This window comes from Protobothrops mucrosquamatus, unplaced genomic scaffold, assembly GCF_001527695.2.
Source record: "Protobothrops mucrosquamatus isolate PMUCROS unplaced genomic scaffold, P.Mucros_1.0 scaffold3069, whole genome shotgun sequence".
NCBI lineage: Eukaryota > Metazoa > Chordata > Lepidosauria > Squamata > Viperidae > Protobothrops > Protobothrops mucrosquamatus.
In genome coordinates, this window is record NW_015389080.1 from 35537 (window position 1) to 50198 (window position 14662).

At 38.1% G+C, this 14662-nt stretch overlaps 1 protein-coding gene across 1 annotated transcript in view; it reads right to left on the reverse strand.

Annotated features, from left to right (window-relative positions):
* ST8SIA3 (ST8 alpha-N-acetyl-neuraminide alpha-2,8-sialyltransferase 3) overlaps window positions 1-13220 on the reverse strand; it is a 20901-nt gene extending 7681 nt beyond the window's left edge. Inside the window, exons 1-2 of the mRNA XM_015826346.1 lie at window positions 13042-13220; window positions 8786-8908 (exon numbers count right to left, since the gene is read on the reverse strand). Coding sequence (XP_015681832.1) covers window positions 8786-8908; window positions 13042-13220 — 302 coding nt within the window. The remainder of the gene's footprint in view (window positions 1-8785; window positions 8909-13041) is intronic.
* Window positions 13221-14662: the final 1442 nt, after the last annotated feature.

Consider the following 14662-nt stretch of genomic DNA (forward strand, 5'->3'; position numbering starts at 1 on the left):
GTATTTCTCTATGTCAGGGGTAGGCAACCTTGGCTCTTTTATGACTCATGGACTTCAACTCCCAGAATTCCTGAGCCAGCATGGCTCAGCTTGGAAACCTCTCCCTTTCTCCTCAGCATGGCTGGCTCAGGAATTCTGGGAGTTGAAGTCCACGAGTCATAAAAGAGCCAAGGTTGCCTACCCCTGCTCTATATCAATAATATTAAGACATGTCTTAGCAAAAAATAACCTGTGTGGTAAAGGATTCCTTAAATATAATACCTGGTTTCATTGGAGGTTTTTAAGAAGAGATTGGACCTGGAATGCTTGAGCCAGGGGTAGGAGTGAGAATTTAACTAGAGTTGTAGAATTCTGTTATGGAGTCAAGGATTGGAGATAAAACGAAACTCATAATTCTTTTTTAGGTAGGATAATGTCTATATGTTACTATACGTAGTCCTCAATTTACAACCATTTGTTTAGTGGCCATTCAAAGTTAGAATAGCACTGAAAAAATGACTTATGAACATTTTTCACACTTACGACCTTTACAGCATCCCCATGGTCATGTGATCAAAATTCAGATGCTTGGGCACTGACATGTATTTATGACAGCTGCACTGTCCTGGGGTCATGTGATCACCATTTGTAATCTTCCCAACCTTATTCTGAAAAGCAGAGTCAATGGGAAAATCTATATTTGCTTTATGACCAAATGATTCATTTAACAACTGCAGGGATTGACTTAACAACTGTGGCAAGAAATGTTTTAAAACAGAGCAAAATTCACTTAACCATTGTCTTGTTTAACAATAGAAATTTTGGGGTCGGTTGTAGTCATAAATTGAGGGCTACCTGTAGATTAACATTGCTAAATATTAGCTTTTGATCAAATGTTACATGCATGTTCTAACTGTCATCAGATTGAATCCAATCATGCTTACACAACAGAACTACAGGAAATTGAATCAACTTGAATAAATTAAATTGATTTTACTAGACTGAATCCAGGTACAGATAATTGTTTGGAAGATGCTCTGTTCTATAAGTCACAGACAGATGGAGTAGACATCCTACTCATATATAAGGATAAAAGAATGGATAATTCACATTTTCCAAGTGTTTTCTGGATTGTGAAGAAGGATTATTGACACCCATGCTTAGAAACGATTGGAGGGGATGTATTATGGAATGTGGTCCAAGTTAGATTAAAAGTACTGTTAGCACAATTTCTTTTACAATAACATTATAACTAGGGTGTTATAGTATTTACTTTAAGAAACACTTTTCTTCATGCCTAGCATACAGCGAGACCACTTTGCCCTGTAATCAAGAAACCAATGTAATTTTCAAACTTTGCTGGACGGTGAATGAAACGTCATTTTAAATGGAACTGCAATTTGATTGCTACACAATTTTGAGAAAACCTTTTCAATAAAATAATAATATCTTCTATTTCAGGAGGCAAGAAAGAACTTGGAAAAAGGAATTCCTTCTGCTTGTGCAGACCTCTGGGCCTTAAATGGCCTGAAGAATAATGGAGCTGAAGTGAGCTTTTCCAGTATTATAACTTGGCCTCTTGAGCAACATTTGTCTGTCTATCCTTTGTAGACGGAGAACTCTTTAATATTCAATTTGGGGAACATTGAGAATATTAACATTTTCCCTAAAGTAAATAAGCCTAATAAAAATGCCATTAGGGTTTGCATTTGCTCATCATAAGTAAACAACCTGGTTCTGATATAATTATTTATTTGCTATATTCATCTTCATCTTGATACTGAAGGGTACAACTTGTTCCTATCCCAAAATTCTGCGATGTGGCTCAAGAGCCTTTCCAAAAGTTGAGACCACATTTCTTTTTAATGAGATAAAGGGGTAAAGCTTTTAGAAGAACTAAAGTAGAAGTACTACAGTGTAGCGCTACACCACAGTATATGCAATTCTTCATTGAAAAGTAAAAGAAGCAATAGATATAATAGCACAGAAGCTGTATTATTTTGTTTAATGAACCCAAGTTGAATTTAGTGTAAGTACTGAAATATGTAGGGTTTTTTTCTACATAGGAATATTGAATTGAAATAGGAAATATCTCCTTATTTCTAGGTTGGATCAAAGAGAGATCTAATCTAGAATTAAGGAGAAATTTCCTATCTGTGAGAACAATTAACCAGTGGAATGGCTAGCCTCCAGAAGTTGTGGATTATCCAACACTGGAGGTTTTTAAGAAGAAATTGGACAGCCATTTGTCTAAAATGGTATACTGTCTTCTGCTCAAGCAATGGGTTGGACTAGAAGATCTCCAAGGTCCCTTCCAATTCTGTTATTCTTTATTTCTGTCCTGGTTTCATCCATGTCTCAGTCTTATCTCACCTTCAGTGGATGCCCTAACAGTTATCAAAAATCAAGTGCATCTGTTGGTCCATTAAAAGTTGTGCAGACCTTAGAATATAGAAATGTAGCTGTGTGATGAAAAATATATATGCTATATCTGACATCAATATTACTCTTAAAATCTGTATTAGTGTAGATTCTTCCATTTTTCCTGTAACATCTAAGACATCTTTCCTTGTGTCTTTCGATGCCTTTTGTGCATGTATGGAAGGCAGGGGTTGCCCATATTTTAGTTGTTTTCCACCACAATATGGAGTATGGCAGAACAATATATGTAGTATGACGGTCCAACACTGAGCATTACAAAAAGCTATCCCCATTTTTCACAAATGAAATCTTTATGAGATATTAAAAAATGTATCATTTTGGACTTCCGATTTGATGTCGCAGTGTGATGGATGCAGGAAGACGGGGCTCTGTCTTCCACGTTTGATTTCATCCCGCTGGGGACCCTAAAAAGGGTTGAAAGTCGCCCCAGAAAGGAAACAAAGAAGAAGGGGACCCTTATTGATCATAGGAGGGTGGTGGCCCTTCCATTTGATCTGAGGAAGACCTCCAAACTGGCGGGGGAAAGACTGCTTATATTCATGAGGCCAGGCAGAAGCTGCTGACAACCGAAGAAAATAAGTATTAATAAGCAACTTTCAAGCAATGTGGATGGAACTGGGTGAGACCCTATCCTCTCTTTATGACTTTAAAACTTTTTCCTGGAAAAAAAACACACCCAAAGCAAAGAATCCTCCCTGAGGAGAGAGGGAAGAAGAATTTCCACCCCATTCTCTCAGGAAAAGAAAAGTGGCAAATTAATTACTTGGGGGAAAATAGAGAAAATTACAAGATTAATTTGAAATCAATACATATATATAGCTTTGAAACTTGGGGACTAAAAGTGCTTTTTGTTAAAAAAAAGAGACTTGAAAAGCTTGTAATATAAGTTTGGACTTAAAAAGCTAGAACAGTGGTTCTCAACCTGTGGGTCGGGACCCCATTTGGGGTTGATCGACCATTTCACGGGGGTCGCCAAGCAAGGCTGTCCGACATTTTTTTTGTCCGCCATTTTTTTCCCCTTTTCCAGCGGGTGCCTTACCTCCCTTGGGCTGGGCCAGCTGGTGGTCGGCCTGCTCCGTCTCTGCCGCTTGCCAGCTATGCCTCGGCTGGCGCAGGGGGCGGAACCACGCATGTGCGGCGCTCCCGGGCAGGGAAAGTCCTCGACTTATGACCGGTTGGATAGTCCTCGACTTACAACCGGTTTAGTCCTCGACTTATGACCGGTTTAGTCCTCGACTTACGACTGGTTGGGGTCACGGCATTAAAAAGGTTGAGAACCACTGAGCTAGAAGATGGCACCAACGACATCTAGTGGCAAGCCACAGCACTACAATTTATTATGTTTAAGGGAAATATGGCTTGAAGCTCAGACCCAGATAAGACTTTTGTTGTCCTTGGAAACTTTCACTTTTCTAGACTGCAGCTGGAAAAAAAGGGGGAAAACCTCTTGGGCTGCTTATCTGTGTGGCAGAGATGATAAACTATTTTGAAATTGGCCTGCTTGGACCACAAATATAAATACTGACTTTTAGAGCTGTGTCGTGGAGCTATTTACCTGTAGAAGAAATGTGCATTATGAATTGAGATGATGGAATACTTTGGATTATAAACCTTTGACTGATGAACAACTTTTAATTACTTTTTTTTATCTCTGGACAGAAAGAACATGTTTTTCATTGGACAGAAAAACTTAAGTTTTGCTTATATTTGCTTAGGGGAGGCTTAAGGATGGACTGGTAGACTGGCTAGATAACTTGGAGCACAAATGACAATTGACTGAAACGTTTTAAATCCCTAAATAGATTGGACTATAGAGACCACATATAAAAACAAAATAGATCTTCTATACTCAGCTTTAAATGGTAAAAAACCATCTCTAACACTTATCTCCAAAGTCCCCAGCTTGACATATCAACAAGAAAATGTTGACGAACTCAGAAGGAAATTCTTTGTATGTTAAAATTAATACAAGAGACAATTGATTTAGCTCATGATGAGACTAAAAATAACACAAAGGAGATAAAAGAACAATTTTTTAATCTAAATCCACAAATTCAGAAAATGACTATAAAGAATAATAACCCAGAAAATAGAAGGAAAATTAGAGGAAGTGGACCCAAAGTTGGAGGACCTAAAGGAAGAAATTAACAAACAGACTCAGACAAATGAAGAATTAGAAGACCTAGCGATAATATCAGAAATGAAAAAAAAATCTTTCCTGTCAAGATCTCAGAACACTCTTGAGGATAAGGAAGAAGAACTGATCGAATGGAAGATAAAGCTGTTGGGAGAATTGTAGGAAATTGGAGAAGGAGGAAGGCTGTTTAATAAATATCAACGGGCTGAGCATTCTTTCAAAAATACCTTAACCAAATTGTCTTACTTATTCCAAACAATATACATAAAAATAGAGGAAGAACTACTTGATGATTCAAAGGCATTGACTTGGAAAGTTAGTTGGCAAAGGAAAAAAGCTAGAGTAAGATTGAAAATAGAGGTCCTGACCTATTAGATGGGATATTATACAATTAAAGAGATGTTTGAATATGGCTAAGAGAATAGATAATTGTTAGAAATAGAAATGTTATTAGAACTAGAAAGATAGGATTTATAACTAGAATTTTACTTTTGATATGAGAGGAGAAATATGAAAATGCTAAGAGGGTTTGAACAAGGGAAGCCTTTGGTTGCCCAAATATAATTTATTATGAGAAAATTATAAATGATAGAGATACTTTGAACACTGATGGAAAATCATATTTTTTTAAAAAAGCGGGAAAAACAGGATATTGATTGAACAAATGGATATTAAGTGCAAATGCAATTGAGATATGTTTTGGTTAGANAAAAAATATTTTAAATTGACACTACTGATATTATATATAATATTAGAAAAATGTAACAAAGATGCTGGTATTCAACTGCATATGTATTAACAGCAATAAGAATTGTATTTGCTCAGTATGGAAAAATATCTAACATCGGAAGAAGAGAGGAAGCACTGGATGGTGTAGTATTGTATCTAGATTGAGGAAGTTAATATGTACCACTAAATTACTGATGGACCAAGACAACACGTTATTTATTAAGTACTTATGATTGTAAAACTAGAAAATTAATAAAATACTTATTAAAAAAATAAGAAATGTATCATTTTAAAGCAATTTTGGAGGTTGTGCACAAGACTTAAAACTTCTATTTTTATTTTTGCTGGATGCTTAGTATTGATATCACACAGTTTCCCAGGGTGGGGGAAATAAATATAGATGGGGAAAATATTTGGATGGGGTGGAATAAAGAAATATCAAGAAAGATCTGTGCAATCCCTCTTCTTGCACTTCTTGCCGATTACCAATTCAAGACTATCTTACATTATAGATATAGTTCCAGATACAAATCCATGGTCAGAAATAATTATAATTATAATCTTATTCTCTCTCTCTCTCTCTCTCTCTCTCTCTCTCTCTCTCTCTCTCTCTCTCTCTCTCTCTCTCTCTCTCTCTCTCTCTCTCCACCCTTTATCCACTCATTACTTTATAAGTAACTCAAGGTGGTGAACATATCTAATATTCCTCTTCCTCTCCCCCTCCACAACAATATCCCTCTAAGGTAAGTTGGGCTAATGGAGAAGGACTTGCCCAAAGTTACTCAGCTGGCTTTCATACTTCAGAGGACTAGAATTCATAATCTGGTTTGTAGACCAACATTTTAACCACTGCACCAAACTATGTTGACATACATTATGTTAATAATGTTATTACAGATTACAAATTACATATTATGCACACACATTAACTATGTTAACATATACCAAGCACACTGAATTTGATATAACAGAGTTTGTATTTGAAAGCCAATCTTTCAGCTTTATCTGTAAAAGAAAAAAGCAATATTGCATTTATCTGACAAGACTTTCCCATCTTACTTCCAAATAATTTAGTTTTAAAATGGAAAGATAGCTCAGATTTAATAGCACAGAGGCAGGCGATTTGGGGTTTTTTTTCTGCCTAATATTTATTTTGGAGTGGGTTATTTAAAATACAGTTATCTTCCCTTCAGGTAATTATGAGGAAAAAAATGGAGAGAGATTTCTTTTAAGAGCAATATAATATGAACTGCATTGAGTATTTAGGAAATTTTGTTGAATACATGCTAAGAATGATGTACTTTTTCTCTGTTACCCATAAATAGAACAAAACTTAAATTATTCATAATGAAATTAATATTCTTCGTAGGAAGTGATATTTCTTTTTCTTTTTGAAAAATCTGTTTTGGATATAGCAGTATAAAGAAAGTTGCGGTAGGGTTCCCTGGAAATAATACGGCATTGTGATCCTCTTGATGGAGAAATTCTATAATGAAATTGAAGCTAAATGGACTGTTGCTTCCTTAATGAAATTTCAGATTGTGTTTGTGTCTGTCCTATAAAGAATATTAGAATGGAACCTGAGCTGATAACATGCTTCGCCCAAATTCCATTGTATTTGTTTTCCATTCCAGTTTTTAAAGCTATGTAATCCACCATCTAGCTTCTCCTCTGTGCAGTACCGAATAAAATGTAATCAAATCAACTGTTAACATATCTACTCTTCTTACACAGAACTGAAGCTATTTCCATCCTATTTTATTTTATTTGATTCCCATCTCCATCATCTCCAAAATTGTATTTAAAATAGTGCAATATTGAAGCAGCTTGATTATTTCAATAAAATAGGTAATTTCTAGCTAGGTGGGAATCCATATATTTCACTCAACATGGGTGGCTGTAATCTTGGCTCTCTGTTAGCTAATGATTAACACATTATTACAGAGATTTAAAGAATGAATAGATTGCGAAGGAATGGCTCATATTTCCTATATTCCCTCTCTTTGAAAAAAATTAGCTGTCTGCTAATGGAAGTGTTTCTCAGTCTAATCTATTCTAGTCAGTTTATTGTTCAGCTCAGGTGGCACTGTAAAAAAAACTTATGAAGTTTCTTAGTATAATCAGTGTTTAAAGAGTCTGGTTATAATAAATCCTGATTTTATGGTCAAAGCTAACCAGGATCACACGTCTACTTTCTGCTGAACAATAAACTGGCTAGAATAGATTAGATTGAGAAACACTTCCATTACCAGGGAGCCCTGCCAGTTAATCCCAGAATCTGCCACCACAGTTTGACCAGCTACATTATCATGCTGGCAGAAACATCGAAAAAAAAAAAAGCTATGGAGAAGGAGGTAAGTTATGCTAATCTTCCAGACAACGTCTCTCAATTTTGGCAGCTTTAAGATGTGTGTGGACTTCAACTCCCAGTCTACATGATAGCTGGGGAATTCTGGAAGTTGAAGTCTACACATCTTAAAGTTGTTAAGATTGAGAAACCCTGCTCTGGACTACTACTTCCTACACAGTTCCAGTCCTAAAGACTGAACTGAGTTCTCCTTTCAAACACCTCTTTCTGAAACAATGATAATTTCAATAAATGTAATTCATGACTGGGTAGCCTTCTGCTGCTTTGGCAAGTTACTATTAAGTATCTAGCAACAGAGACTTTCTTAAGGCAAATTAATTCTCTAGGAATTGGGGATGTGACATGTGGAGGAAGCATGCAATTTCACTCTGTGTTATTGCTATAGTTACTTATATATTACTCTTTACTTATATTATACATATTTTGCATTCATTCTTTAATTGGCTTGCAGTTGCTTCACTCTATTTGGTAGTATTTGTCTACACTGGTGCATTTATTAGGCTCAGTGTATGATAATACCATCCTGGGACAGAATAGAAAGCCTAAAACAGAAGTCTCCATTGGTTTAGAGCAAAGGTGGGGAACGGTAGCCCTTTTATGACTTGTTGACTTCAACTCCCAGAATTCCTGAGCCAACATATTGAATTGAAGTCCACAAGTCATAAAAGGGCCATCATTCTCCACCCCTGGTTTAGAGTCTTTGTACAACCTGATCTCTTTTGAATGTACAGGAAGACATACTGCTAAAAAAAAAAGAATAACAGTAGCCCACCATCTTATATATACTTGGCAGGAAAATTACAACCTCACTTCATATTAAAACACCTTGGCTTAATTCATATAATTTAAAACAGCAAGCTATCCAATTCAGTGTCCCCAAATGATCCCTTCATCTTTCCGGCTCAAATGACTTGAGAGATAATCAGTGCAGACATAGAAATGCATCTCAATATTTGGGACATTTATTCCCTAAGACACTGATACAGAGGTTGGATATTTTTTTGACAACTTTCAAGGGAACAGGTGTCTGTTGCCAAGTGGCTGTGCTTAAAAGCTAGCCTTAGGGTAGATTTGCCCCAAATCTAGAATCATCCTGAGCCTAGCATCACTTGTCACTTTTTTTTTCTCACCTTTGTTGTAAGAACGCTGTTCTGTTGAATGTCCACTTGGGCGATTTGTCCTGCACCTCCTGATTCAAGGAATTTGTGTTGGGTACAAAGGAAGGATCAAGGAACTTCAGTGCAAACTGTGACCTAAAACAGTTCACATATTTATGCAATCAGTGAAAAGTATTTATGACATTAAGGGCCAAATTAAGGATGTTATCATTTCTACTCACTCTTATCACCACTGTCCGTTAGAAGAAGACATTCTCTGATATATGAGTCTCAACATCTAAACATGTTCAGATGGGTGGAAATTACCGACTCCATTTTCAGATGAGCACTTGTTAGAAAGGCTATTTTTCTATATGGAGGAAGGTCTTCATTCCCCAGAGGAAAATACAGGTAGTCCTTGACTTACAACCACAACTGAGCCCAACATTTCTGTTGCTAAATGAGACAGTTGTTAAGTGAATTTTGCCCCATTTTATGACGTTTCTTGCCACAGTGAATCACTGCAGTTGTTATATTAGAAATATGGTTGTTAAGGGAATCTGGCTTCCCAGATTGTCTTTGTTGGTCAGAAAGTCATAAAAGAGGATCATGTGACCCCGGGACACCACAAACATTATAGATGTAAGTCAATTGCCAATCATCAGAATGACTGTGGGGGATGCTGTAATGGTTGTAAGTGTGAAAAATGGTCATAGATCACTTTTTTTCAGTGGTGTTGTAACTTCAAACTGTCACTAAATGAACTGTTGTAAGTTGAAGACTATCTGTATTCCAAATATTATTGCCCTTTCTACAGCCCAACTGCCAGGAAATATATTACAATTAGGTTGCATTAACTATAAAAATTGTGTGCTATGACTAGTCTGGAAATGGGATCAGAATAGTTTAGCAATTCAGTTTCTAATTCCTGAAACCGTAACTGCTGACACCATCACCTGGATATGTTTTAGGGACCTTCTTTTTCCTGTAATATGGACACTTTACGATTCTGAGTATTCCACAGCACTTAACCAAACTTTATTGATCTCCAAAGAGCCCAGCTGGTTAGTACTTGGAAGAGAGACAACTATATGAGTCCATGGAGATTAGACTTTAAAAGTTTACATCTATCTATCTATCATCTCTCTCTATCATCTGTTGCAAACGACTTCTATAGTGCTGCAGTTTTGACCTGTTCTCCCTCTTCTCTGAGTTCACTTTTTAATCTCTCTTTTCAAAGACCCAATATTTCTTCCATCTAGTTTTCCATGAGTATCTGCTCTCTAACTGTATGTTTTCTACTTTCAGGCTCTTTTTTGTTTAACACTTCCTCATTCTGTTTTTCATTTCACTGTCTGGTTTGTTCTCTTCCTTGCAAGACTATGTTTCTAAGATCATTAGGAAAACTCATCCCACTAAACCAAGGATTGGAGATGTTAAGTGATTGTCCAAAGATAAACAAGGGTTTAAGCTGAAAGGAACCCCTTGAAAATCAAGAGGGAAGGGAAGAAATGAAGCTACCAAGCAGCTAAGTGGTGAACAGAAACATTCCCAAAAGCAGAATCATATTCTGTGATATTGAGCTACAATTTCCATTATTCTGTACCAGAAAGTAGAGACTGGGAGAAATATAACCCCAATTTCTGGTACAGGATTTCTCTGTTGTTGGATGATATTTACACAGCAGCTTCCAAAAATTGGTTCAAGCCTATAAAAATTATAACTTTTCTAAAGGTTGTACAACATTCTTTGATTTCAATGTTTACTAAATGTTCATGAAATGCAAGCAAAATGACTATTCACAGACATTACTTGCCTTTATGGCAGTAGCAACCAGAAAAAGAAAACCATGAATAAAAACCTGTCATAAAAAATGAACTGAACTGATTATGAATCAACAATTCATTTAAAATAAAGTTTGGTTCCATAGATATTTTCCCTAAACATTTAAATGTGGTTGGGGTTGGCTTCCAACTGAAAATTATATGAGTACTTTGGTCAGAAATATGGGATAATATTAGCCCTAATATAAAATAATACATGACAGTCCTACATGCAAACATTTTTGTAAGTTTACACATTTATGCAAAGATCATATCTGATGAGTTATATGAGAATTTCAAATTTTCTTTTTAAAAAGGGTAGGCAAAATATAGACTTCCATTTCTTACTGAATCACTACTGCTAAGAGGCCTAGACAATCTGTTAAATGTAGTTCAAACATGTGGTGGACCACATGTTTCCTATTCTTAATCTAAAACATCCTCTAGTCTGCATATATTTTTCTAATTTATTCATTTATCTGTCATGATTGAGTCAATATTCTTTAAAATATCACTTTGCATATATGATAACTTCTCCATTGCAATGCCATAAGAAAATGGAATAAAATTATTTTCTCTTGTCCTATGATCTGAACCAATGCATTCAAACTGCAACAAACCATATCCTAAATCCTAAGAAGCAGTCTTAATAATTAGGATTTCAGTTAAGCCTGAGAATCAATTTCTTCATGGTACCAGCTATTGGACAGTAAACAGACTTAAATGGTAGTGGGATGTCTTCCATTAAAAAGATATATAACTGCATATTCCTTCCATACCCAGGTGAACATGAAATGGCTCTTCCATATTATCCTTATGATTCTATCAGCCTGTAGAAACCTGATCAGATATTCCTGATGAGTCTCCATGACAAGGAACGCTCTGTACAGAAAATGTACAAGCTGGGCTTCCCCAACTGGCTGAAGCAATATATTTGGGAGTCACTGGCTTGGAAGGGGATGCTACAGTAACCTATGGGTTAACGATGACGGTGAAATAGCTTATACGTGGTAGAGCTAATGTTAAGATAACAGAGAAGCAGTTTCCCAACAGTTTGCCAGCAGATTCCATAAAAAATAAAAGGAGTATTGTAAGCTTGGTATTGTTTACTCTGATTGGGCACAGTAAGCTTACTAATAGGTGGTGGTATATCTCATTCCTTGGGATGCTTTAAACCACTGGGGATAACATTCAAATGGAATGTTTTCAACCCTAAGTGCTCAAAACGATGCCAAATCTTCATGGGCCCGAACTGAAGAGCAGAAAACAGAGGCGAGATCAGCACCATGGACAGTGGCCTTGCTACTTGCGAGAGGGTTGCCGCCTTCTTCCGCTTTCGGCATCTCTGCCCAATTTTAACTCTTCCCAGCCATAAATACAGGGCGGTGGCCCGGAATGTCAGAGATGATTCCCCCACAACGAGCGTAAGTGTGTGTGTGTGTGTGTGTGTGTGTGTGTATGGGTGATCCACTGGCCGAGACACCCTCCCAAATTGCCTTAGTCTAGGGCAGGGGTAGGCAACCTCGGCTCTTTTATGACTCGTGGACTTCAACTCCCAGAATTCCCGAGTCAGCATAGCTGACTCGGGAATTCTGGGAGTTGAAGTCCACGAGTCATAAAAGAGCCGAGGTTGCCTACCCCTGGTCTAGGCGTATATTTGTCTGCCCTCTGGGCGTCCAAGGAAGGCGAAGGATGAAGAAGCCTGAATTATTCTCACGCCTGGCTGGAACCACCCTCTCCTCCACTCCTAAATTTCTGGCCTTTGCCTCCCCGGCTTTCAACGGGAAAACCAAACACGGGGGAAGCCCAGCGGTTCGGAAGGAAAAGTCAAACAAAGGAATCCGCCGCCTTCTCCTGCCCGGTTAGAGTAGGGAGAGCCCACACCGGACCGGGAGCTGCAAGGAAGGCAGATGGGAGGCGAGGAATTGCGAGGGAGAGTAGAGAACCCCCCCATCGCTTCCCCTTCCTCCGCTTTGCTCATTTAAACACTGCGTATCTGCGATTCCCCGGCGCCGGGGAACACCGGGATCGTCTTCCCCCCTTTACGGCCAAAGAAACAAGGCGCCTGCGCCATTAGTCCGTCCTCCGTCCGGAATAAACATGAACCGGCCAAACCGTCAGCTGCCCATCATATTGTACATCTACACCCCCCCCAACCCCACCTCACCCTACCCCACCCCGCTACCCCCACCGGCCACTGATGCAAAAGCTCAAAGCTGCGCGGCCCGATCGATTTCCACACAAAAGCATTTTAAAGGAGGGGGGTGTTGTACGGTTGGCACAAAAGCCAGAAAGGGGTAGGGGGGTGTCCCGGAGCGTGGATTCAATAATAAGTATTCCCCTTCTCCCCTCCCCTCCCCTCAGCTTGCATACCCTCTCCCCATCTCGCCAGCATGCCTTTCCCCGTGGAAGGGAGGAGGGGGGGGGAAGGGAAGACAATCTATGTATAATTTGACCAGCACTCACCTAAATCCGGCATGGAGCATGTACATTCTTGGCACTCCCGTGTTGGCATATTTGGGAGTGGTGAAGATGTTGTCTTTTTTCAGGGACACGTAGCTGATCAAGGACAAAATCAAGAGAGCCACGCTGACCATCACTAGCCCCAGAACACTCACCACTCGGACCATCTTGCAGCTTCTCATACCTAGGGCGGGAGGGGGAGAGAGAGAGGGTGGAAAAAAAAAAAGATATACCCTGGGTTGTGAGAGCTACATTGGAGTTAACACACCCAGAAAGGAGGGATGGATGGAGCTGATGCGTGTGTGCTTGAGTGTGTGTGTGTGTGTGTGTGTGTGTGTGTGTGTCGATATGGCTAAGAGCTAAGGAGGGGGAGGGAAAAACACATGCAACTAAAGGATTAATGCACAGTGTACTGGCACACAGATACACATGAGCTCAGGCAAATAATAATCGTAATGTAATAATGCTGGTTAAGATCCAGAGCGTTCAAGAAAGAAACTGAAGGCTTTATTTTACCATCTCAAAAACAAGCTTTGCAGACTAATTGGAGGACAGCAAAATTCATCATGAAATAAACAGCACTAAACATTGCCTTCGTAGCAAAAAAGACAAAACCATTTACCATTGATCAGCGGCTGTAGCAAAATTCCACAAGCTGACTATAAGCAACGCCATGGCTGAGTTGCTAAAATTATTTGCCAGAGGTTTGGATTTAAATGTATTAAGAACTACTACGACCAACAAGTTGAGAAGATTTTGGCAAAGAGTGGGTTAGGAACTTATGGGACTTTAACATTCAAACAAGTCTTGTTCATAACATGCCTAATATAAAAGTTATTGAAAAGAAGAAAGTCTAGTTCATTGATGTTGCTATACCAGGTGATGATGGGATAGAGGAAAAATAATTAGGGGGGAAAATGGCAAAATATTGGGATTTGCAGATCGAAGCTGAATGCTTATGGAAAAAGAAATTTGCTGTTACACCAATTATGATTGGAGCGCTTGGAGTAATACATAAAGGATTCCCTTGATCTTTGGAAATTTTGAATTTATTGGACCTGAGCGCCCTAATTCAACAAAACAAACAAACAACCCTTTTCTTGGAATTGCCTATATTTTCAGATGCTACTTTAATATGTCTTAGGTTCTTGACTAGGACTTGAGTTACTAAGTTTCAACTAGTCTTTCTGATTCTAATTCCAGATTATACATAATATTAATTCAATATCAATATTATGATATGTGGCACTATCTGGAGACAGCAGAAAAGAGAAAGAACTGTAGAAAATAGCAAAATACAAGACCTATAAATAGAAATAGAACAACTGTGGCAAAAGAAAGCAAAGGTAGTGCCAATGGTAGTAGGTGCCTTGGGTGCAATCCAAAAACATCTGGAGCATCATTTGAACACTATTGGCATTGACCAAATAATAATAATAATAATAATAATAATAATAATAATAATAATAATAATAATAATAATAATAATAATAATAATAGTAAAGTTGGAAGGGACCTTGAAGGTCATCTAGTCCAACCCCCTGCTCAGGCAGGAAACCCTATACCATTTCGGACAAATGGCTGTCCAGTCTCTTCTTAAAAACTTCCAGTGTTGGAGCATTCA